Source organism: Sylvia atricapilla, chromosome 3 (genome assembly GCF_009819655.1).
Source record: "Sylvia atricapilla isolate bSylAtr1 chromosome 3, bSylAtr1.pri, whole genome shotgun sequence".
Taxonomy (NCBI): domain Eukaryota; kingdom Metazoa; phylum Chordata; class Aves; order Passeriformes; family Sylviidae; genus Sylvia; species Sylvia atricapilla.
This window is the reverse complement of record NC_089142.1, coordinates 20,762,511-20,785,651: the sequence shown is the minus strand read 5'-3', so window position 1 is coordinate 20,785,651 and position 23,141 is coordinate 20,762,511. Positions and strand designations below refer to the sequence as shown.

Here is a 23,141-nt window from a genome sequence, read left to right as displayed (position 1 = left end):
GATCAGTGCTTGTTATGGACTCAGAATCACAGAATATTCTGAGTTGGAAGGGACCTACAAGAACCATCAAGTCCAAGTCTTAAGTAAATGGTCCATACAGGGATCAAACCTACCAGCTTGGCATCATTTTTGGCATCAAACTCACCACTCTGGCACTATGTTTTAACCAACTGAACTCAACAGGGTCAAAGTAAACTGACATTTTTTACATTAAGAAAATTAAAGGTAAATAGAATTGCTGTATCTCACTGTGATGTCTATCATATGAAACCTTTTCTAAATGTCTATCATGCATCTATTTAAGATTACATTGTCTTATTTTCTTTTAACTTCATTTGAATGTCAGTGGATACTGAGCTTGAATAATCTGCCCCATAGAATATGCAGTCTTCCCTGCTTCTGCTAGACTTCTCTTTATATCCTTTATGTTTCAAGGCTAACTCCACCATTTAGGAGACCTGTTGTTTGGCTTAATAGTACAGTTTTCATGGGTTTGCTGGCTGGCATTTTCAAAGCTTTCTGGACCCACATTAGATACTGTGAATTAGATACTGTGAATTAGATATTGCAAATTAGATACTGTGAATTCTCTAAATAGGCATTTCACTGTACATTTCAAGCACAACACAGTTTGCCATACCTGAAGTACAATCACTGGAAACTGCATCCCTGAGCATATGATGGAGATCTACTGTACTTTTTGCTTACTCCAGTGGCCAGGATACATATACACAAATCCACAGACTAAGGGAATGATATCTGTGTGTATGTATCAAAGGACAGGAAGGGAGGACGTGATTAATAAGAATATGTTACTTACTGTGAGACCTGAGCATGACATAAATGGGATGGAATAAGGGACAGAAATTGCACTGGTTTCGTCTGGAATAGAGTTAATTTTCTTCACAGCAACTTTATGGTGCTGTGTTTTGGATTTGTGACCAAAACAATGTTGGTAACACAGGGATGCTTTTAGCTATTCCAGAGCAGTGCTGTGAAATGTGGAAGTCTTCTATTTCTTCTCCTCTGACTGCCTCACCAAGAGGAAGCTGGAGGTGCACAAGAAGTCGCGAGGTGATACAGTCAATACAGTTGACCCCAATTGACCCAAAGGACATCTAATACCATATGATATCATACACAGTATATAATGCTCAGGGAAGAAGGAGGAAATGAGGAACATTTGAAGTGATGATGTGTGTTTTCCCAAGTCACTGTTACATGTGATGGAGCCCAGCTTTACTAGAGATGGCTGAACACCTACCTGCCTCTGGGAAACAGTGAAGGGATTCTTTGTTTTGCTTTGCTTGTAAATACAGCTTTTGCTATAGCTATTAAACCATCTTTAGCTCAACCCAGGATTTTTTCACTTTCCCCCTTCCAATTCTCTTCCTCATCTCACCAAAAGAGAGTGAGCAAGTGGCTGTGTGAGGCTGAGATGCCAGCTGATGCTAACCCACAAAATGGTTTTTTGATTTAGAATCAAAAGCACTCTTGGTCCCCACTGATAGTCCCACATGAATATAGTACTTTGTTGCTTTAGGGTTTTTATAGATATTGAAGCTTAACAAACCTGAGAGAGAGTGAGCTCCAATAAAATGGAGTGTCTGTCTGTGCAAAAACATCATCTCCTGCCTGTCAAAATGCTAAAGATTAATCACAACAGTGCCCAGTGTCACCCCTTCTAAAGCGCTGATCTGCAGTTCAGGTCTCTATAACATAAGAGAAATGAAACCTAAAGAATGCCAAAAATTATGCTAATTTGCCATTTGCAAGGATAGATCTTTGACACCTCAGGACAACACGTGGAGATCATTATTCCCTTACAGCAGATTGAATGTTACCTTTTCCTGATAATTCAAGAGACGATACATCATGACCTCTATCATCTGATAATGTTGCCTTATAAACTCCTTCATCTTTGCGAGACAGCTGCAGGGAAAATACAAGATGTTTAACGACAAACTTGATATTACTAGACAGTATTAGATTTGCTCAACCTCTGCATAATTTTCTAAACAAAACAACTTACATTGTGTGCTCTTCCAGATAAATAATCTTACCAGAGAGGAGATAGAAACTATGAACAGCTTGCTCATGCTTTTTTTATGGAGATGCATTTAGTTCTTACGCCTAAAACCTATTCTGGTTTCAATTCAACTTCCTCTAGAAACCATGAAGTTTTTTACTCTTGTTCCAAAAAGACAGAATTGATCTTGGTTAGTAGAAGTTAAAAGCACTGTAGTAAGATGTAACAAGGCATAACTGCAACCTACACAAACTTTAGAAATGTAATTTTTCTTCAACAAAAACTATTATTTTTTAATTATGTAAATGATAACAGCAAATCTATATCCTGTAATATCAGCTCCCTCATACTGCTTGCATTCAAGCAGCAACTGTAGTTAAATTATATCTATGCTAAGTAAATAATTAATTCATTACCCTTGGAGGGTTTACATTCTGAAATCTATCACACTGATATTACATTAAAGGCAGTAGGGATTTTTGGGTTTTGTGGGTTTATTTAAATTTATTTTAAAACCTGAAGAAAAATATACAAACAGTTACACATGGATTGGAGATGACTTAATGCTTAGAGTTATACAAATCCACAAGCACATAACACATAGCACTAATATCATAAAACTGAATGACAAGTAGCAAGAGCTATCCAGGACAAGCAGAAATCACTCTACCAAAAGAGATCCACTCAAGAAAAATGGAGCTGGTAAGCCAATATCCTCTTTCAAGGGAAATGAAAGAAGGATATTAGAAGAATATGAAGCCAATAAATAAACAATTTAGATGGAATGCACATTACTGAAAGCACAAAATCTCATTCTGAGAGGTTTTTTCACTTCACAAAGGCAGCAACTATGCAAGTAAAGGTTTCAGATAGAACTTAGGTTATCCTGTTTGCTTAAAGATAAATTTTAAGAAGCCATAAACTTCAAACTTACTCATTTTAGGCAATAAAACTGAAACACTGTCAAAATTAGGTACTTGGATAAGTTGAAAAATTAAAGAGTAATAATAAAGAATGAGACACATGACACCAAAGGACTCTGAAGCAACTTAACCATGAACTGAGCTGATAAAAAGAAACAGATACTTTTTGCTAGCAATAGTTATTCACCAGCTAATGGAAAAGTATGAAATATGTTTTTTCTTTCAACTGCTCAAAAAAAATCATGATAGCTGGCTTACTTCTTTGGCTGGCAAATCCATAGAGTGTCAAGCAGAAACTGTCATTTGCAATCAGCAGGAGATACAGTACCTTGGGAATACTGAGGTGACATTCTCCCTTCTGCAGATCAGGCAGCTCCTCAACATCAACCCCAGAACCATCCTTATACCATTTAAAATCAGTCTCCTTCTTTATGTTTGCAACCTGCACAACAGAAAAGGCGCATAAGCCCAGCCATGTCCTCAGGAAAGGTATTGCACTGTGGGAAGTCACACAGGTACTTTCAACAAATGAAACCATTTTTTTACAGCACATGTGAAATAAAGCTAAGTAAAAAACCAATTTCAACCAAGTCTTCCTAAGCAAATTGTAGTCCTACAGTGTTTCTTTGCAGCGCAGTTTACAGGGTACAACTTCACAGCCCTGTAAAATCCTTAAAGAAAATCCTGGCAATCTCTTCCCTTAAACGGTTTTGCACCCTTGCTCTGTGTTTGTAGTTTGTCTAGAGATAGCTGCGGGAGAAACATGTTTCAAATTAGAGCTTCTGAACTCTCCTTTATCTTTTTGTGTTTGCCCTGTGACTCCAGAGAGTTGTAACACAAAACTCAGGCCTTATCTTAGTCTTTGGCCAATTCGGAGATTTATCCCAGCTACCTAAGCCATGTCTCTCATGGATAAGCTGCAGAAAGCAACTGAAATCACTATCCTGAAAGCATCCAAGACTTCAAAATTGTGAGCTGCACCAAAAATCCTTTTTTATTTTACCTTCTCCATTGAGCCCTCTAGGGCATACAATGACCTAAGGAATCCTACAAATTGCAGTCTCTCCCAATAAAAAGGGGCTTAACAACGTAGTGTATATGCGGAGCAGTTGTTTGAAAGCAAGAATTTTGCTGCAGTAGCAGCAATTCATTGAAATAATGCTTAAATAGGCTACAGCTGTACCTGCAGTACTGCTCTAATTTTGATATAAAACTGTATATTAGATACACTTGAAATATTACTGGATAAATTGCGTCAAACCATGAATTCAAAAAAACTAAAAGTGTAGCTTTTTTTAGACACCCTGGCAATATATGTATATATATATATATATATATATATATATATATATATATATATATATATATATATATTTTTTTTTTTTTTTTAACCCTCACTTTCAAAAACACTGCAGTTTATTTGACATCCCTATCCCCATACCCTTCTAAAAGTCAAAGAAATGCAAAAAACTGCAAGAAAATGCAAAAGAAATTTCATGTGTAGCCTGAATTCCCAGTCATTGTGGCTTTGGTAGAAGGACAGAGCTGGCAAGATATTTCTCAGTCCCCAGGTAGCTGCTTTAAAAATCTCGGTAAAGAAAAAGCAAAAAACAGAACAAATGGCTAGAGGGCAGCCAGGAACTTTATACAGATCTGCAACAGTTTCCAAGTGGCTTTCTTGGAGAAAAAAACATGCACCAATTTCTAACTCTTTTAGATTAGAAAAATCATTCCATAGACAAACAGCTCTATGAAAGCTCTCTGTAGAGGTGACAAATAGGTGGGTCTTCTATACTGATTCCTAGACATCTCTATCAAACATGTTCAAATTAATCACATCTATTCTTACTTAATAACCAGCATGGTTGCTATGGATTCCTGACAGTATTTGAGATCACCACCTGGGCCCAAAGCAATGACTTGCGGGAGAAAAGTGAGCAGCATTCTACATTTACCAGTAACTACAAAGTGGCTGTTCCTGTAGTCCTATGACATGACTGGCAATTTGATTTGAACAAAGCCTGAAGGAACAAGCGTTTAATGCTTTTTGACAATTTTTCATCAAAGACTGTTAGCACTCAATCTGAACAATAAATAGACTGAGTTTCAGACACATGCAATTTGCAGTGCTGAAGTTATTTCATGTTGGCATTTACTATGAAATGTTACATTTTTCACTGTTTAGCCACACACCAAAAATCTTGCTTTTAACAGACACAGTACAAATAAGGGCCAAAGTTGTGGAAGAGCAAGTAGCTTCTGAAAGTTCTGAAATTTAGAGTTACTAGAAGCAGAACAACAGTAGTTGCTGGTATATGAAGAAAAATAAGCATAAAACAAAAAGCAAAAAGCAATCATCAAATTATCTTTCAAATGGACAACCATGCTCCACTGACATTGAGGGGCTACGATATCAAGAACATGGTCATCAATTCAGAATTCAGAATTAAATACTAAGTCAATCAAAACTCAATCAATTCTAATCGTACAGAAAATAAGGGATGTGTGAGGTAATATTTGATATACTGTTTTATTATCCATATTTTCCCATCATTTCTGTAATGGGCCTGGATCATGCAGTCAGTCCTTTGCCCTACACAAGCTTCTAGTTGAAGTGGTTTCCTAGTTTCCCTATACCATGCTATGACCTTTAAAAAAGTCAAGGATGCCCTCCCTTATGGATACTTCCTTCACATTATCCAAGGCTCTTAGAAGAGGGAAAAACTCCCTTGACAATGTTTTTTTGCAGAGGAGCACTAAACAGAGCCTGAAAGAGACCTGGTTCAAGTGTTACAATACGGCCTGAGATGGCAGAGATAATTCCTTGATTGTTTTTGTTACCACAGAAACAGCATGGAGTGGCCACACTTCTAACTTGTTTGTCAGATATGTGGAGTTTGAAGGACAAACCTAGGCTTTATTTTTCAAACTCTTCCTATGCACAAATATAAGTTAAACAGCCATAAACAACAGTACCATGTGAACCTAACAGCCAGTCACATACTAACAGTAACAAACATTATAAGGTCAAAAGCATAGTTAAAATGATGAGTGTACAAGCAGTCCACATCCTAGATTTCATTTACATAAAATGTTCTGACCTTGAGAACAAAAAGCACACTGATGAAAAGCAAATAATCAGATGCTCAGCCTTTCACAGCTTCAGTGCTATAAACAGGCTTGACAGTCAATGAAAGAAGGATAATTTCAGATTAATTTGTAGAGAATTAACACTAGCATAACTGGTTCAGCAACATTTAATTCCCCATGTGAGTGAAAGGATAAGCAGGGTTCATGCCTGAGGCACACGCATGTAGAGATTATAAAGTACTCCAGCACAGGTATGGTGTTAACTAATGAGTGTTGAGCCCTAAAATGGGAGCACATGGAATGGCAGCTCCAGCACCAGGTCAGTTCTGCTGGGAATAACTTGAGGTTAAGGGTCTTCTAGTTAATGAGCAGGGGAAAGAAAAAAAAAATAAAGAGGGAAAAAAAAATCCCACAAATGTGCATGTAAATTGCTCATAATGAATGATTCAAGTTAGTCTAATTATAAGCCAAAAGTTATTCAAAAGAAGAAGAGAAAATTAATACAAAAGAGTCCATATTAGAGGAAAAGAGAATGAAGAAGAGTTTGATGCCTGAATTCATTTTACTTAGTTATTCAGACTTCTAATTAGTCACTCTAGATGAGCAAAACAAATGAAAATTTATCTGTTCAGAAAGGCATTTAGAGATGTTAATAGCAGAAGTTACACAGAAATCAATACACATTATCATTACTTAAGATTCAAAAGTCATTAGCCAAAAAAAATTTAAAAATCATGTTTTATACCCTTAATTCTAGACGTCTTTGTAGCACATTTGATTACAGTTGATTAAATAATAGACACTTTGTTAGAGAAATCAGAAAATGGTAAAGAAAGATTTTGAACTCTGCTTTTTTAGCTATTTTTGAGGAAGAAGAAAAGGGATGTATATTTTGTGGAAATTAATCTTATGGCTCACAATTTTTATAAAGAATTTGACCACCTAATAATACATTTAGAAATGTTCTATATTTGGTTTTGTTGTCATTAACACTACTGTTAAAGAATAGTAAGACAGAAATTTTTATATTAAAATTTTCCAAATAATAAAAAATAGTTTTCATATGAAACTTCCGTTTTTAGAGGTATCCAAATCCTTTTTCACGTTTTTCTATCTCAATTCATCATCAACATATTTTTCAAAAATTTTTTAAGTATATTTCCTTACCTTACAAGAAAGTAAAACTTCACATTCCTCTGTAACCTTCCAATACAAAAATTCTGAAAAGTGAGGACCTAAGAAACAAAAAAATCTTAAAGCAATGTTGTAGAATGAAGAGCATTAGAAAGATCCAGTGGAAGGAAGAAAAAGGATGATAATTACAACATCTTTACACCAGAATAAGAAGGAACTCCTGAACTAGCCATGCACTAGAAGGAAAATCCTTCAAGTTTTTATCATTCAAGTTACAGGAATTTCAGTTACATTACAGCTTAGAAGTCTGAATCTCATCTCTGAATCTCTTGGAAGCGAGTAGTATTCCAAAATACAAAATGGTGAGTGAGAGAAATTAGTTCATTGAATACCTCTGTGCCAAATTACCAACTAAGCAGAGGAAAAAAAACCAAAGTAGCTACAAACAAGTATACAAATAATGTATTTAATGTAAAAACAACAAACCCATGACAAACATTGTTTGTCCAAATAATGTAAAGTTTAAAATTTTTTTAAATATTACAGGCAGAAGGTTCCAAGCCTGCAAAGAAATATATGCTGATGAAAAATTGCTGAGATACAAAACCTTTAGAAAATTATTGTGCTTGCTTATCTCAAAAAATGTATATGTCTTTGTGTTGGCAGGATCAGGGTCAAAACCTGGGAAGTTGCATAGTCCAAGACTTTAATTTAAATCCTTGAATATTAAAAGATTTTGTCAGTTTATGTTGTAAGGTGTATCATTTCTTTCCTAAATCAATTTTAAACAGCCTTCAAAAAAAATCAAATTATGTTGTTCTTGTACAGGATCTTACCTAAGCTATTTAGGAAAAATTTTTTAATTATTGTTACTTTCATCCTGAAAGCCATATGCTTACAAGTGAAAATTACAAACTAGAGCTCGAGTTCAATTTTTCAAGGATTTTGCAAGGATAAATTCTGAATTACGTATCCAATAATAGTTTTCTCATTCAGCTGCAAGCAATATCGATAACGAGTATATAACAAACTCTACAATGTATAGCAATTATGCAACAAATATACATGTAGTTCCTGGAATTTTGCCTCAGTAGAAACCATAGGGTTAAGCTTTTAATCTTCCTTATCTGGCACTACTTGTCTTGTCTGTCTACTCTTCTGTCAATTATATTGAACAGACAATTTGTATCCTTAAAACTTAATGCAATTAAATGTTTTGTTGGAACAGAGCCTACAGTAGGCCCACTCTTCATGAATATTGAGCAAAGATAACCTTCTGTGAGAACTCCTTTTTCTCTTCTTAGTGAGGGTTCTGTCACAAAATTGTCAATCTTGGAAAATACAATCCACCAAGGTTTCAAGTGTCTCCTGAGACCAAACAGTACACTCATCCTCTAATAAAGAATGGAATCTGTAAGCATTTAGCATTCACCAGAGATTAATCATTAACTGCAAACTGGGCCTAAAGTCACCAATCTGCTCCATCTTACCTTGTTTTCTGAGAAATTCCTTTCGTTGGAGCTCAGACTCAGCCAATACTCCCTTGAATGCTAAATTTTAGAAGAGGTGAATGAAAAATGAATTAGTCACAAAACTGCTCAAAGAATAATTGGAGTTCACTTTTTCATCAAAGTTTCAATGTTTCAGCATTTCAGTGAACATACCATCTCCAATGAGAACTAATGAGGACTGGTTTTTGGCTTTTCCATCCTGAATCTGTACGGTGTAGGTACCTTCATTGTCAATTGTAAATTTTTCCATCACCATTTCTATAATGCCATTTGAACGGTCACAATTTATTTTATGCCTCTGAAATAAAGAAATAAGTACTTTAGTATAGTGTAAAGTACTCATTATTCCTATTGAATAAATTATGATTTATATTCCTTCCCCCACAGTCAATCTTTTCATGTCCTTTTAATTGTAAAAAAAGAGAACTTTTCTTTACTGTTGTACAATAAGATCCCAGTGATGATAGAAACCTCTGTGTGCAGCTGCATTTGGAATTCTCAAGTCATCATAATATAGCTGGTTTGTATTTGAAAACAAATGTTCATGGCACTGTACATATTTGAAGAGCTAACAGCTAGCCTTTAGCTGCATTACAGCTTCCAGCTCAGCAAGGGGGTTTGCTAGGCAGAAGCACTATTCCTAGCAGAGTCCAGAAACAACTGGAAATATTATGTTTCTAGGCACAAATGTGGATCTTCAAATAAACCCATCACACCAAATCAAAAAAGTAACTCCTACTTAATATCTGAGACATATATAGTAGCCAATACTGGATCTTATTTTCTCATTGAAAATCTATCTAGAAAGAGTACAATGATTTTCTTACTTAATGTTAGGTGTAGTTTTTTAAGAACACTTAAAGCAAACAACCATGAGAAAAGTAACTTGTGTAAACCCCACAAAGTTCCTGGGAACCAAAAAGGATGGACCAAGTCCAGGAAAAGAGAGGTATAATTCTGTCAGGACATATAGTTACCCACTTAAGTGTTTACAGAATACACAAACCACCAAATATTGACTTGAATTCAAAGTTAAATATGCTTTTCACTGTTTGTGTCCTTTATGTGTTTGCTTTTTATTAAATGTTCTAGAAAAGTATTTTATAGGCAAGCATTATCATGGAAACAGAAAATTACAAGCTAATACTGGACGATCTTTGCAAAATATGTGTGTTGAATTTTCAGGTACTGTTTTAGATACAAAACAATTAGTTTAACTAATAGCCTCTTTTATTATCCAGTGAGTTACAACTGTGAAGACAATTCCCCCACTAGCAGTGATTTTTTTCACTCTCAACTAACAAATTCCTAAAACTAAGTAAAAATAACCCATAGAAGTTTCTTGGTGAATACTTTTAAGTAAACAATGTGGCCAAGGATATTATGCACTAACTTCCAGTCGCAGTTGCACAGAACAATAAATGTCACCATCTAGGAGTTGCATGAAGTGAATTACTATAGACCTGTTACTTTTAAATTTATTATTAATACTGTTAAAAGGAGACATGTTGTCTTATAAATAAAATGTTTTGATAAACTGTTATTGGTATCCAAAAGTACAAAATGGTATTAAAGTAACGGATGGACAAAGTTTAAGGAGAAGAAAGAAGAAACATTAAAAAAAGCTAGTAAAAATGTCACTTATTAATCTCTCTAGAATCTTATTGAAATGGAAGAACCTCTTAGTCCCCTAAGATGCAAAAGTAGTAGGAATGACCGCACAGATATATCTACTTTAGCTTTAAGGGATACGTCTTGGCCAGCCTCAAAACCAGACTCACTCCTATATGGATAACAAGTCTAGAAGAACAGTGCAAAACAGTAAAGTACTGGCATTTTCAAATACATAAATATTTTAAATCATAATGGGGTGTTGGAAGAATGAAGAAAAAGAAAATATGTGGATTTATTAAAGCAGTCAGCTAACAGATTGATCAGGATAATAATTTTTAAGGGATATGCATTTTAATTTGGATACATGATTTCCTATACATAGTGCAAAGAAAGATACAATATCAAAGAATAAGACAAGATTAAATTAATTGGGAAACTAATTCCTACACAAAAAAATCTACTTGTGCAAGTATTCATCTGTAAGGTGATAGGTGAGAAAGGTTAAAAAGAGCAGTAATAAACTTACCTAAACTATAAAAATATTCAAATCATCATTGCAAATTTCAGCGCACAAAAATCAAATTCTTGCTTACAGCCTCTTCCCCTCAAAGGTCAAAGACTACACTGGCATTTATTAAATGAGTTCCCAGGAAGACTATTAAATTAAATTTTGCCAGAAGCAAAAAAGTTTAAAAAAAAAAAATAAAAAAAGCAAGATACATGTTTTAATCTGATTCTTTATGACACTTTTTTCTATTTTTACTCAACAAAATATTAAAATATTAAATTTGAAGCTGAGTAAATGAGGCTCAGTTCATTCCATTTTAAGCTTATTTTGAAATCTTACCAAAAATACTCCCTGTTAGGACTTAGCAGGAAAAATTTATCACTTCAGCCAATGTCAAGAATCAGGCAACAATTCAGCAGCATAATGGTCTATTGAACATGTTCAGTGACTGTAGCCCAGTCTCCAGACAGGTTTTAGAGTGCAATTAGCCTTCTAACTATTGCCATTATGCAGCAAGATGAAGTTCAATGATTTTATGGGTATCATAAATATTAGGCTTTTATGTGACTTTCCACAAAAATATCATCTGTCTCCCAACATAAATGTCACCTGTGGGTTACTAATTAAAGAGGTGAAATAATGCAGCTTCATTTCAAGACTCTTTCTGATGTCAACACTTCCAAAACATATGCGAACTAAAAATAGCTTGTTCTGTTCCATGAAAATTGCCAAAAGAGATTATTGTCATTTCAATACATCCCAGGCATGAATATTCAGGTTTTCAGTGCTATGGTTTATTACTTCTTAAAGTAAGAAAAACAGAATTATTTTACTCTCAAATACTTCTTCTTCCACTTGTCAATATGTAATTAAAGTAAATGTTCTTTGCCTTCCAATGACATAAAAATGCTGATAGAGCTTCTCTGACCCAAAGCAGGATTTGCATTCTCAGGAATAAGATTAATCTCTCAAAAAGCTGCACTGGAGATGAATTCTTCACAGGAATATATTTCCAGTGCTGTGCTTATGGCCTGTAGGTGAACCATACTCTTGCCTGCAAAGGCATGAACTTGTTTTCTTCTCAGGCCAATCTGAGAGATTTTTTATGCCCCCTTATATGAAAGGTCTTCCTAGAGGTATAAAAATGCAGGAAGCTGGTGGCCTGTCTTTTCATCTCTAAGTAGTTATTCAATGCCTAGTTTCTAATCCAAAATTTAAAAAAAAAAAAATAGAAAGTGATACTATATAAAAATTTTAAGTCTGTGAACACTATTTCATTATAAAGTGTCTCCTACATTATATATAAAACTAGTAATATCAACCTCAGAGAATCTTTGGGAGCAACGTGTCTTGGTTTGGAATCCAAAACTGTACTTGAAGCAGCCATTTTCTTGAGCTACTTTTCTAAATTAGTTGTGCTTAACACTGGTTTGTGCATAAATTCTCCTTCTGCTTGGCTCTTGATCATCTATATACCGAAAATTAATAGAGTCCAGCTCTTTTTCCAGTATGAATAAGCTCACTCTGCGACAGGAATTCTATACTGGAAAAAATACTCAAGTTATAGATTGGTCTTCTTTTCAGGTATTATCACCCTTTAATAACATGATATTAAGCAACTATAGGATCCAGGGAACTATAGGCCTGTCAGCCTGACCTCAGTGCCAGGGAATTAAGAAGCAGATACTTCTTGGGAGACACTAAGCAACATGCACAGAACAACCAGGGGATCAGGCCCAGCCCAGCACGGGCCTGTGAAAGACAAGTCCTGCTTTAATGACCTGATAACTGCCAGTGACAAAGTGACCCACTTAGTGGATGAAGGAAGGGTTGTGGATGTTGTCTTCTTGGAATTACGCAAAACCTTTGACACTGTTTCCCACAGCATTCTCCTGGAGAAACTGGCTGTTCATAGCTTGGATGCATGCACTAGCTCCTGGCTGGATGGCCAGGGGAAAACTGGTGGTGAATGGAGTTAAATCTAGTAGGTGGATATCACAAATGATGTTTTTCAGGGCTCAGCAGTGGGGCCAGTCCCGTTTAATACATTTATCAATGATCTAGAAGAAAGGATCAAGTTGGGTGGGAATGTTGATCTGCTGGAGGGTAGGAAGACTGCAGAGATACCTCAACAAGTTGAATAGGTGGCTTGAGACCAATTGCATGAAGTTGAACAAGGCCAATTCTGGGTCCTTCCCTTGGGTCACAACAAGGCTTGGGGAGGAAAGTGGGAAGTGATCCAGTGGGAAAGCATCTGGGGGTGCTGGTCAACATTTGATTGAGCATGAGCCATAAGCATGTGCCCAGGAGTTCAAGTCAAATGGCATCATGGCACGTATCAGCAACACTGTGGCCAGCAGGACCAGAGCAGTGATTGTACTCAGCACTGGTGAGGCCACATCCCAAATCCTATGTTCAGTTCTGGTGTCATCACTGCAAGACAGAGATTGAGGCACTGGAGTGTGTCCAGAGAAGGGCAACAGAGCCGGTGAAGGGCATGGAGCACAAGTCTGATAAGAAGCAGCTGAGGGAAGTGGGGTTGTTTAGCCTGGGGAAACAGAGGCTCAGGGGAGACCGCAGTACTCCCTACAACTGCTTGAAGGAGGCTGTAGCCAGGTGGGGGTCTGACTCTTCTCCCAATTAACAAGCCACAGGACGAGAAGAAATTGGCCTCAAGCAGCACCAATGCAGTTTAGATTGGATATTAGGGGAAAAATCTTCACTGAAAGGGCTGTCAAGCATTAGACCAGGCTGCTCAGGGAAGTTCTTGAGTCACCATCACTGGAGGTATTTAAAAGATAAGTAGAGGTGGCACTTAGGGACATGGTTCAGTGGTGGATTTGGTGTGTTCCAACACAACAGTATCTTTTTGGAATCCATGATCTTAAAGATATTTTCCAACTTAAATGACTCTATGATTCTATGATAACAATAAAAACCTGCAGATTTCTTATACAAAATCACTTATGTGTAGTACTCTTTATGTACTTACGTCACTGTTTTCAACTTCTTTATCATTAATAACAAATCTGAAAGTAGAATCTGGAGATAAGCTTTCAGCCTGAATCCAGAAACGAACTTCTCCTTTATCAAGAACCTCATAAGCTAATTCTGATTTCAGTGGTATTGCTACAAAAAGAAAATAATTAAAAATCAATAGTTCATGAAACCTTGTGAGAAATAGAAATATAATTATAAATACTAGCAATTCTCTTTTTTTTTTTTTTTTATTTCTGGATATCAAATAATTTTACACAGGGAAAAGTCCTCTAATGCAACCTTTGGCTGATTTTTAAATTAATTTCTCAAAGGGAGAAGAGAATTTGCAGCTTATTGTTTGTATATTGAGTAAGCATTTGGCTAGTAACAATCTATAATATATTGTTAAAGTTATACTTCAGAGACACTTAGGAATGACAAGTTTATACAATGTCAACTAATATTCCTCTAAACAACCTAAAAGACAATGAAACTAGGTGTTCCATGGTAAATGAAGCTGCCATACAAAATGAAGTTGCCACTGTCTCAGGAAAAGTCGTTTTGGAACTCCAGGCACTGGCATGTCATTATATTCCTTCTAGAAGCATCTAATAGATTCAGATCTTCAACTTACTTGGATTCTTTATTTCGTAGCTTAATGCCATCAAACGTTCAAACTCTGAAAATAAGAAAAGTGTTGATGTTTTAATTTATTCTGAAAAATACAGACAGCAAATGAGTGCCAATGAAAATAAATATCAGCATCAGCAAAGTTATCTCTTTAAAACTTGTATATGAATACGCAGCTCTTCAGAAAATGACTGAAAAATAAGATTTAGGAAATTTAAAATCTGATACATGGATTTACCAAATATTCCTATTTCCATGCATTTTAGCGGACACTCTGTCATGCAAGGGAATCTAAACCAAGGCCAAAAACTGTTTTAAACTTTAAAAAAAGCAATATTAAAAAAGACGGGAAACAATAGCTTCTAAGCAATGTATAATTATGGTTACTTTATCTCATGACTTCTTTTCTCAGATTGTTCCTGAAAATTTTGTTTTATTGTGACAGGAAAGAAGATCACGTGCATGTTAGTCTGAAGACAGTACAGAAAGTTCTAGTTAATGGATCCTTGTGAAGGCTGTGTGAGAATCTAGAATTCCTTTTTTTAGATTTTCATACTAATCCTCTTTATCACAGTCATTGCTAATAAAGATTTGAAAAATGAGCATTATGCCAATTCCAAATTTACAGATAATGTAAAGACCAGAGAAAATTAGCATGAATTTATGACATGATAGAGGATTTAGCAAATTACAGGAGAATTTAGGGGTTTTGAGAGAGTAAATGGGCAGTGAAATGATGGTTTTCAGTGTTAAGTTGCAAAATCAAAATCAGGGATTCTGGGATCCCGTACACGTAAAATTGTAATTTTCAGTGACATATGATCAGGAAAGATGTAGGGGAAGTAATGAGATATATCTTCAGTGCTTTATTTAAAAGAAGAAAGGAAGGAAACACCTTCAGTGCTTTATGTAAAAAAATAATTTCAAAGGTAGAGCAGATGGTGACAAGACCTACAGAAAGATTTCAGAGTGATGCTTCAAAACTTAGCCAAAGGGCAGTTCTTATAATAATGGCTCATAAATCTTCCATGTACTGGAGAACAATTTTTTTTTTTTCTTTTTTTTCCCTGGACGTGGATTTCTTCTCAACATCTGCTTGGAAAGAGTAGTTTGACATGTTTCTCACTGTGGCTCCTTGAATGGCTTAGTAGGTTGAGATGCAGAGGGATTTTAATACTCGAGGAACTGGGCAGAGCAATTACAGCTGAGGACTGGGAAAGCACCAAAGTAATTTTTATTTTACATTAAATAGCAAACTGTCCTCTTAGCTTTTTATGTCAGCATTTTTCAATGACAAAACAAAGTGAGATTGAAGTAAATTCATTGTGAATCCAATTAAACGAAATAGCTACAATGAAATAGAGCAAAACTAATATACATAAGCCAAATAATAATTTGACCAAATGTATTTAGACCTTGTTAAAGAACGGTCGTTTTTCTCACAAATTTCCTGCATCTTGGTTATGAGAAACTGCATCTAGAGCCTCAAGCACAACTGAAAGTGTAAGGGATATTTACAATCATTATAATACCAACATGAAGAAAACAATTCTAATTTGCCATATTTTTAATCACTATCTAGAAAACGTTGCCTGAAGTTATCAGAGCTTTCATTATTATGATAATCAGAAAAATAAGTAACCACACAAAGCCTGTTATGTGTTCTTTTTTGGTTTTCTTTAATGCATAGGAAATAATGTCGGAGTTGTAGGGTTCTATTCTTATTTTCCTAGGGCAATTTTTAGTGAATTTGAGGTGATACAGTGAAGAAAGATTTGAAATTATAAGGACTTTACCTTCATCATCCATAACGAAGCTGGAGGAAACCCCATCTGTGTCACTAACTGAGATAGAGTAAGTTCCCAAGTCTGATTTATCAGGATTTTTGAAGTACAGCTTAGAACTAAAAAGAAGAATATAATTAGCTGGGTATCACATTTTAACATGACTTACAGATTTCCTTTGGTAGATTGGCATGACTTACTGATTTCCTTCTGTTTCAATCTTAAACTTATGAGAATCATCAATCTCCTCATAAGATTTACCCCATGCAAAATGAGATGCATCAGTTGCTTCTTTGCAGTCAAAAGCCAGGTAAATATTACCCTCATCATCCACACCTGAATAGATTTCTTTCGTTCCTGCAAAATAGGAATCAACTCAAATGTCAAAACTGCATTTTTCTTTCAAAGTGCAATTAATAAATTACTAAAGTCCACCTCTATTTTGTCCTAAAAGATACTGATTTTATTAGCAAGTCTTAAAGCAGGTTTATGTCATATACTGACTCAGCATCACATGCTAGTAAGTTTCTTACTGTACATGCAAGGAGTGATAATTCTAATAAATACTTATTGAGAAACAAATGAATAAGATATAACTGAATATGCAATGGCATAAAAGTTTAAACAAACCAATTTTATTATCAGTCCTGAAGCTTTAATAAATGTGTTGTCACAACAAGTAGCCCCATTGTTAGAATAAAACCTAGAATAGCTGATTATCAAATAACTCCTGCAGTAAGTAAAGGAAAAAATTATAATCACTGTCTCTGTATCCATATGATATTTTCTTTAAGTTGTAAGGCTAAGAGCATCTTAATTCTTTAAATACTTATATGTGATAGAATATCAAATTAGGTTGATTTAACTGAATTCCAAGTATTTTAGTACTTTAGAAACAGAGGGAGAGTAAGCAGTTCATTTTACCTGGCCGTTCCTGAACAAGCACTGGTTCAGATATCTCAGATGACTTGCCTATGCCAGCATCATTCACTGCACGAACTTTGAAAACATAAGTATGACCCTCATGTAAATCAGTGACCTTAAAAAGGATAAAGGCAAAGCTTATTTAAAAAACAAGCTAAACTATTTTGTTGACTCACATGAAGCAGAAGCTGAACTTCAAATACGTATCTTTTTTATACTTGATCAAAACATTACCTTAAAATAGCGCTTTGAAGTAGGTTTTTCATTAGCAGTAATCCAGTCTTCTGTATCTACTTCTTTATAGTCCACTAAATAGCCAGTAATAGGGCTTTTGCCTTCATACACAGGAGCTTTCCACAGAAGAACTAGTGATGTATTTCTAACTTCACATATCATGAGATCATAGGCAGGACCTAAAATATTTCAAATATTGGAAATTCACTTCCATATAATGAAGTTTTGCAAGCTTTCCCCATAGAGGCTGAACTGTATTGCTATAATTTTTACTGTATTTGCTTTCAAAAATCTCAATCATTTACAATACAACTGGTATATGTGGTATTTAGGTCATTTTCACCTCATGGCTGCATACAGTAATACCTGCCTTATACAATGAGTGACATTAGTATTCTGAAGCATACTTGCTTAGCTAGGTCCCTAACTCTGTTTTAAGGTTAAGTTAATCATGTGGAAAATCCATGCAGTTTAAGATTTTCCAACAAGCAAGAGAGGCTTCTTGTCTATTATTTAACTCACCACCCTCACGTCAAAGTTGCTTCACTGTGCCTGATTCAGGTTTATAATTTAACATCGGGATTTTTATCTTTTCATTAGTATACATGACTCATGATCTTTCAAAGTAATCCAAAACCCAGTGGCACCAAGGGACGTTGGACCAGGCTTATTCCCTGACAGAAGAATTTTTATTGTGAACTGGATAGCTGCAGCCAAGAGGAACTTCTCAGGATGAATGACATCTGTTAGGAGAAAAAATTAAACCAAAACTATCCTGATACTCTACAAATAAGTGAGAGTTTATGTTCGCAACTACCAGGTTATGTTCTTCTTACTATACTCTCCTTCACCTAGGTCTTGAAGTGCATTTCAGTCTAACTTAGTGCAATTATTTTTTACTATACTCTTGATATTTATTTACACTACTAAATAAATATCAGTGTAAAGGCGTAATCATGTAAGTTTCCTACCATGGTCAAATATCCATGACAGAATACTCACCTTCAGTCAAATTATGTTGCTTGATTCTTGGGCTTTAGATTTAGAGAAAGGAAAGCTGAATATTTAAGGACTAACTTGAGACTTAAGGATTTCCTCTGCTTTCAAGATATTAATTTTCCCTACAACACATCTTACCATTTAAAATAATAATAAAAAAGGAGTGGAAAGCCTTACAAATAAACCTGATTGCTATTCTGGCCTACATGATGGTAACCAATGATCAATGAACATAAAATTTGTAAAGGATGATATTCAGCAAATATACTGGGTGAGAGAGAAAAATTAGAAAAGTTTTTCCCCAAAGTAGATAAACACATTTTAGAAAAGAAACATATTGAATATCTGTTGCAGACCTTATAAGGATAGATATTAGATTTCTCATGGAAAGACTACCATTTTCAAGGAACCTAAAGCTTTCCCTCAGAGCTCCTTAGAAATCCCAATCTGAATGTCTATATATCCACAGATAATTGAAATTCCACTGTCAAATGGGCCCAATAGAAATCTAGTCAGTAGAAGGAATAGTGTAATGAAGCATGTTCTATTTTGAGGAGTCTGAGACTCCAGACATTTCTTTTTATTTAAAGCAATGTAAGATAATCCATTAACTATCATTGCTAACTCACAGAAACTCACAGAGACACCCAAGACTAAAGTTCTGTGGAAGGATGAAATAATTATGGACTCTGGACTAAGAATCCATCACTTATGCTGGTAATCCTGCAAAAGGTTATGGCCTTTCTAAGGAAATATTCCCTCTATATCAAAAGGTGGAAGACTATTTTGTTGACACTGAGAGGATATTGGAGTCACATTACATTAATCCTCAGTATCTTTAGTAAATAAGGGAAGAGGGTCAGGCTCTTTCTCCCAGTCTTAAAACTCAATTTTTATTTTTTTTTGTTATTGTTAAGTCATTGTTTAAAAGTATATTTTAAAAAAGGCTTGTGAAATACTTAACAGGTTTGGAGATTTGGGTTTTTTTACAGAGTGGGTAATGATCTCCTGTTGTAGTGGGGGTTTTTTAAGCAGGAGGAAAGCAATACTGTCTATTCAACTCATATCATAATGAGAACAATGTAATCAGCCAAACACTAAAAAGGTCAGATTGCTCATTATGGAAATTTCACTCTCTTGATTTCCTGAAAACACCTTTTATTTTATTTCTTTATCTGTCATTTAAAAAGAAAGATAATTTCACTTCTTTACACACTATGTAATTTCAATGATGTTTTGAAAACACTGTAGAGAACATAAACAATAGATAATTTCTTTAAGAAAAATAATTGTTCAAATGATGATGCATTTATACTAAATATTACAAGATTATAAGAAAATGTAATTGAAGTGAGTTAAGGTCAGGAGATTATTTTGTTATTGACAGCTTTTTCATGTCATTAAATTCATATGATAAGATTTATGAACTCTGAAGAATTTAGCTAGAAAACATGAGGACAAACATCTTTTCAGCAAAGAATATAGGCATTTAAAAGAACGAAACTTGGAACTTAACAGGGTAATTTTTGTTTTAGAGGTCAAATAGGGGGAATTTGTAAGCAGGCAAATGACTTGCAGGAGCTGGAATTACAGTTACTCTATATTTATTTGGAGTAATGCCTCCAGTTTGTACTCTGCTTTCCAAGAAAGAAGTGAACCAACAAGAAAAATTTAGAAGAAGGGAAAATACTTTTGTATTATTAATAGGGAATACATGATCTATAGGAAAGATTGCAGGAAAAAAGATTCAGGAATATAAGAGAAACTTTTAAACTGCAAGCATAGCCAGATTAGGGATGGATTTTGTTCAAAGAACCTGGAAATTCATGAGGAGAAGACTTTAATGATAGATTAGACAAGCCTCTGTCAAGGAGATAAGTATAGGTAACCCGCAAGTGACAGAGCAGCTGGGTTTGAGAGTCCATCCTCATAAACAATTCTATGATCTTACTGAATTCTTTCATGTTCCAGGTGAGAACTACCTTTTAGCACAGAAAAGAAAACTGAAATTTCCCTGCCACGTTATGCCACCTCACTAGTAATTTTGGTAGTTTTACAAACCCAAATTTAGGAGTTGTGCGGATTTTTTTCTTTACTGAGAAAATAACTGTGTGAATATTTAGGCTCAGAACAGATGCTTTACGTGTCAGACAGCTCCTGATGACATAAACAAGTATTAGAATGGATTTTTAGGTACAGAACAGAATTCAATATGACAACAAAGCAGTATTTTACAGTGTTTGCAGGAAAAGAAGGTAGAAATATTTTTAAGTAGTAGGGCCCTGTGTTTTCAGTATGGGCTGTACTTGTGGCACACTTTGTTTAAGTAAATCAGTTCAGACATAAGAAATAGCTTCAGCAAATGTGTTGCTCAGTATGAATAACGGTGTTACAGTGTTATAAAATAAAATAAGAAGAAGAGACCTCCAGAAACTCTTTCAGAGCTTCTTTATAGGCATTGAGCATTACTGCCCAGGACTAATCCTTTAGATGTGTACCATTTTTATATTAAATATATAAAACCACAACCTGTATGCATAGCATATGTATTATATTATGTATTACATAACAAATTTATATGCTCACATGAGGTAGATTACAGTTTAACTTCCTTTTGGTGAGGGTCCCAAATTCACAGTACTTACAATTGCAATTAATAGTCTTCAGCTACATCTACACTGCTAAACAACAGACAATCTAAAAAACAAGGTTTGAGCACTGGCACACAGCCATTCCTACTGTATGTTTGTAGAACACATTTTTCCTAACACCTGGCTAATAATAATCTCTCAGGTAACACCTAGGTACAATCTAGGGGGAACACACATACACGGGCACACTATTTGAGAGTAACAGACTAGCTGTGCTACTTGTCTCTATGTCAAGAAACAGGCCCCTCTTATGTGTTATTTATGACCAAAAGCTGATGTAGTTTTGGAGTCTGAAACTCCAGGAATGTTCTTATTAGAGTACATTTATGGTTCAGAGATATTGTACAGGTGGTGAGTGTGAGGTGGGGCTTGTAGGGCTTGAAGAGGTGATAGAGACACAAACATAGACCAAAGGCTCAACAGTCTTCTGAGCTGGTGAAAGCAGTGAAAGAAAGGGGCACTCAACAAGCTACGTAAAGGTCATCTATTTCTCAGCAGACTCAGTGTCATCATTGGAGGTGTGGAGGTAACTTTTAATAGATCTCAGAAGCAAGGGCAATCTCAACAGGTACCATAGAAGAAATTAAGCAAAAGACATCCTGCAGAATTTGGCTGGAACTCTGTTGCTGTGTTTTAAGGATGTCTATTGAATTGAGATTCATGAAGAACTAATAGACTTACCAGGTTCTGGCATAGTCCAGGCTTTACACTTAAAATGCTCACTGGGATCTGAAGGTTGACCTATTCCAACCAGATTTGCAGCAGCAACTTTGAATTCATAGAAGGCATCTTCAGTCAAATCCTCTACCTTTTTCATTTGAGAAAATAATTCAGTATATCAGAAGCAATGATTCATATTCATTTAATAAATACTTGAATATAAACATTAGTAATTAATTACCAGGCCTTACTGCCATGCTGAAGGATTTAATTTGAAGATTTTACTCTTAAACCAAACTCTTTCCAAAGGTGATATTATATGTCCACATTTCAGTCACATCATCCTAGGAACAACAGCACTCATGTTGGCAGGAAAAGTTGTAAAAGTTTAGAGCAAAGGTTCAAGGAGCCAAATCAATGAATGATCACTAGCAGATACTTATGGGTGAGTGTTCTAAAATTAAATACCTTCTTGCATTGCTTGCGAACAGCTGTTCATAAGCCATTCACTTAAGCAAGAGTTCAAATGGTGTATTGGTTTAAATGGTCACAATGGACTCACCTAGGAAGAAAAGGAAATTATAGGAAACTAAAAGAAAAAGCAATCCAATTAGTTCCACAATGTGCTGATATAACTCCAGGAAAGAGCTTCTCAGTAGTATTTTGTGGCTTATATGAATCTTTCTCTTAATGTTGCCTACAATTACAAAGTGAAAAAGTAAGCACTGGTAATGGGATGAGCAGAATCCATAATATTCCTCTGCAAACATCCCTGGTAAATGAGCTCTGATTTATCTAATGAGCCCATCCCCACACCAACATCTCAGATTTTGAGACCAAAGTAGAAGACTAAAAGGCATGAATGTCTTGACATCCAGAACACCTCATGGCAGCAACCCTCTTCCACCTTTCTTTTTCCAGAACACCTAAATATGAAATACTAACTCTTCAACATTTGATTTCTCTGAATAATATTCCCACAATTATATTCAATCATATGTCTCAAGAGAGACAGCTGAGAGTAGTAGTCCTAGAGGAGATTCCAATTAGTTATAGGTTTTCATGAACAAATAGTTCTCTAAAAAAAGGATTTTGGTGTGATTTTTTTAATTATTAAAAACATTATGGTAATGAACAAATAGGGTAGCATCAAATAGCAAAAAGCAAACAAGGTAACACAGGAAAGTCAGGCACTAAAATAATTTCCTGAAGAGAAGGAGATATATAGTGTGACCCACAAGACAGAATAACAGATCAGCCAGTAAAAAATTACTTCAAAATCCCAGGTTATTAAGGGAAAGAATATTTGTGGGGTGCCATAGAATTATTTAATCAGAGAAGGTTAAACCTTTAGTGATTTCCCAGTGCTGCACTGAGTATCTCAGGCATTCTCTGTTTGCACTATGTCATAAAATATTCTGTGCTACTAAAAGCTGTCTTGGTTTTATTTCCCATCAGTATTTCAGATTCT

At 35.1% G+C, this 23,141-nt stretch overlaps 1 protein-coding gene across 1 annotated transcript in view; it reads right to left on the bottom strand.

Annotated features, from left to right (window-relative positions):
• MYOM2 (myomesin 2) overlaps window positions 1-23,141 on the bottom strand; it is a 78,621-nt gene that overhangs the window by 10,268 nt on the left and 45,212 nt on the right. The window contains exons 20-31 of the mRNA XM_066314904.1: window positions 21,692-21,818; window positions 17,361-17,539; window positions 17,127-17,241; window positions 16,403-16,559; window positions 16,215-16,321; window positions 14,423-14,467; window positions 13,802-13,938; window positions 8,841-8,985; window positions 8,667-8,726; window positions 7,210-7,277; window positions 3,281-3,394; window positions 1,845-1,932 (exon numbers count right to left, since the gene is read on the bottom strand). Coding sequence (XP_066171001.1) covers window positions 1,845-1,932; window positions 3,281-3,394; window positions 7,210-7,277; window positions 8,667-8,726; window positions 8,841-8,985; window positions 13,802-13,938; window positions 14,423-14,467; window positions 16,215-16,321; window positions 16,403-16,559; window positions 17,127-17,241; window positions 17,361-17,539; window positions 21,692-21,818 — 1,342 coding nt within the window. The remainder of the gene's footprint in view (window positions 1-1,844; window positions 1,933-3,280; window positions 3,395-7,209; window positions 7,278-8,666; window positions 8,727-8,840; window positions 8,986-13,801; window positions 13,939-14,422; window positions 14,468-16,214; window positions 16,322-16,402; window positions 16,560-17,126; window positions 17,242-17,360; window positions 17,540-21,691; window positions 21,819-23,141) is intronic.